The 1,447-nt window shown below is 24.8% G+C and overlaps 1 protein-coding gene across 1 annotated transcript, besides 1 other annotated feature; it reads right to left on the reverse strand.

The window, feature by feature from the left end:
- Window positions 1–273: 273 nt before the first annotated feature.
- On the reverse strand, window positions 274–1,185 carry EDI_178780 (tyrosine protein kinase, putative; the record flags this gene model as incomplete). Its single annotated transcript, XM_001734221.1, has 1 exon — window positions 274–1,185. One exon carries the CDS (start codon window positions 1,183–1,185, stop codon window positions 274–276), a length of 912 nt encoding a protein of 303 aa, XP_001734273.1.
- A 109-nt stretch (window positions 1,186–1,294) lies between these two features.
- Window positions 1,295–1,438: a microsatellite.
- Window positions 1,439–1,447: the final 9 nt, after the last annotated feature.

Consider the following 1,447-nt stretch of genomic DNA (forward strand, 5'->3'; position numbering starts at 1 on the left):
GTATATTTTGGATGTTCTTATTCATTAAATTATAAGTATTTAGAAAAATTCACAACCAATTATTTAACTATTTTTTTTACTAATTCTTTCTTTAAGAACTTTAACTGAAATAGTACATCAATAATTAAGTCTATGATGAACCAACATCTGTTAATAATACTCACTAGTGAAGTCATTCTTTTGTTCGACGAAGAACCAAACACAAAAACACAAATATCAAAGATAGCCTATTAAATAATTCTTCAAATAAATAATAATTCAAACACAAATAATTTAGTTATTGTTACTCTGAACTCTTTCTAACATTCTTACTACTTCTTCTATTCTTATTCTTTCTTTAGGTTCTTGTTTCCATGTTTTTTCAATAATTTCTTTAATATCTTCTTTAACTTCTTGTATTATTGTTGGTCGTTTACCTGTTGTGATTGCATCTGCAATTAACCATGGATGTGGATATAATGTTTTAGGAAATGGTTCTTTCCATGTAATAATCTGTAACATTGTTATTGAATATGAATATATATCTGATTCCATTTTGTAGTGTTCTCGATTTAATACTTCTGGTGCCATGTATTTTGGTGTTCCTATCCCTTTTGTGAATGTCATATTTGTCATCATCATATTAATGTTTCTTGAACTTCCAAAATCTGTTAATTTACAATTAACTCCAATATTATCATCAAGTGTTATAACAAGAAAATTATCTGGTTTAATATCTCGATGTAGTATTCCATTTGAATGAAGATATGAAATTCCTTTTGCTCCATCTATCATGAATTTAATTCTTATTTTATTTGGTATTTCCGTGTTTGTTCTTTTATTAATTAAATCTTGTATTGATCCATATTTTGCATATTCTGTTACAATACATATTTTATTAGGAATAAATACTGCTCCATAAAATTGAATAATATATTCACTTCGAAATTTATCTAACATCATTACTTCTTTCTCAAATTCTTTCATTTTATTTTCATCTTTATCAATTTGTTTCATTTTCTTAATTGCTACTTGATTCCCTCTAAATTCTCCTATATATACAATTCCAAATGTTCCTTCTCCTATTTTATGTTCTTCTTTTATTTCATCTGGATCAAGTCGTGTTGATATTTGTGTTTCTCCTTTAATTGAAATACTTTTAATTATTTCTTCTTGTGTTTTATTAAGTGTTTTACTAATTATCATTATTTGTTCTTTAATTTTAGTAGTACATTTGATTTTAGTGAATATTTCAAATTCACATGCATATCCTCCTTCAATTGTAATGATATTTGGGTTTGTTCTAATTGAATATTTTTCATTTTCTTCTTTACTACTTATTTGTATTTTCTTTTTTTCTTTATTTTCATTTCCAATACATATTAATTCTCTGATTTCTTTATTTACTTCAATTTCTTCTCCTTCTCCTATTTCTATTTCTTTTTTATTTGTTATTATTCCATCTCCA

Source organism: Entamoeba dispar, genomic scaffold (assembly GCF_000209125.1).
Source record: "Entamoeba dispar SAW760 scf_1105229458021 genomic scaffold, whole genome shotgun sequence".
Lineage (NCBI taxonomy): Eukaryota > Evosea > Mastigamoebida > Endamoebidae > Entamoeba > Entamoeba dispar.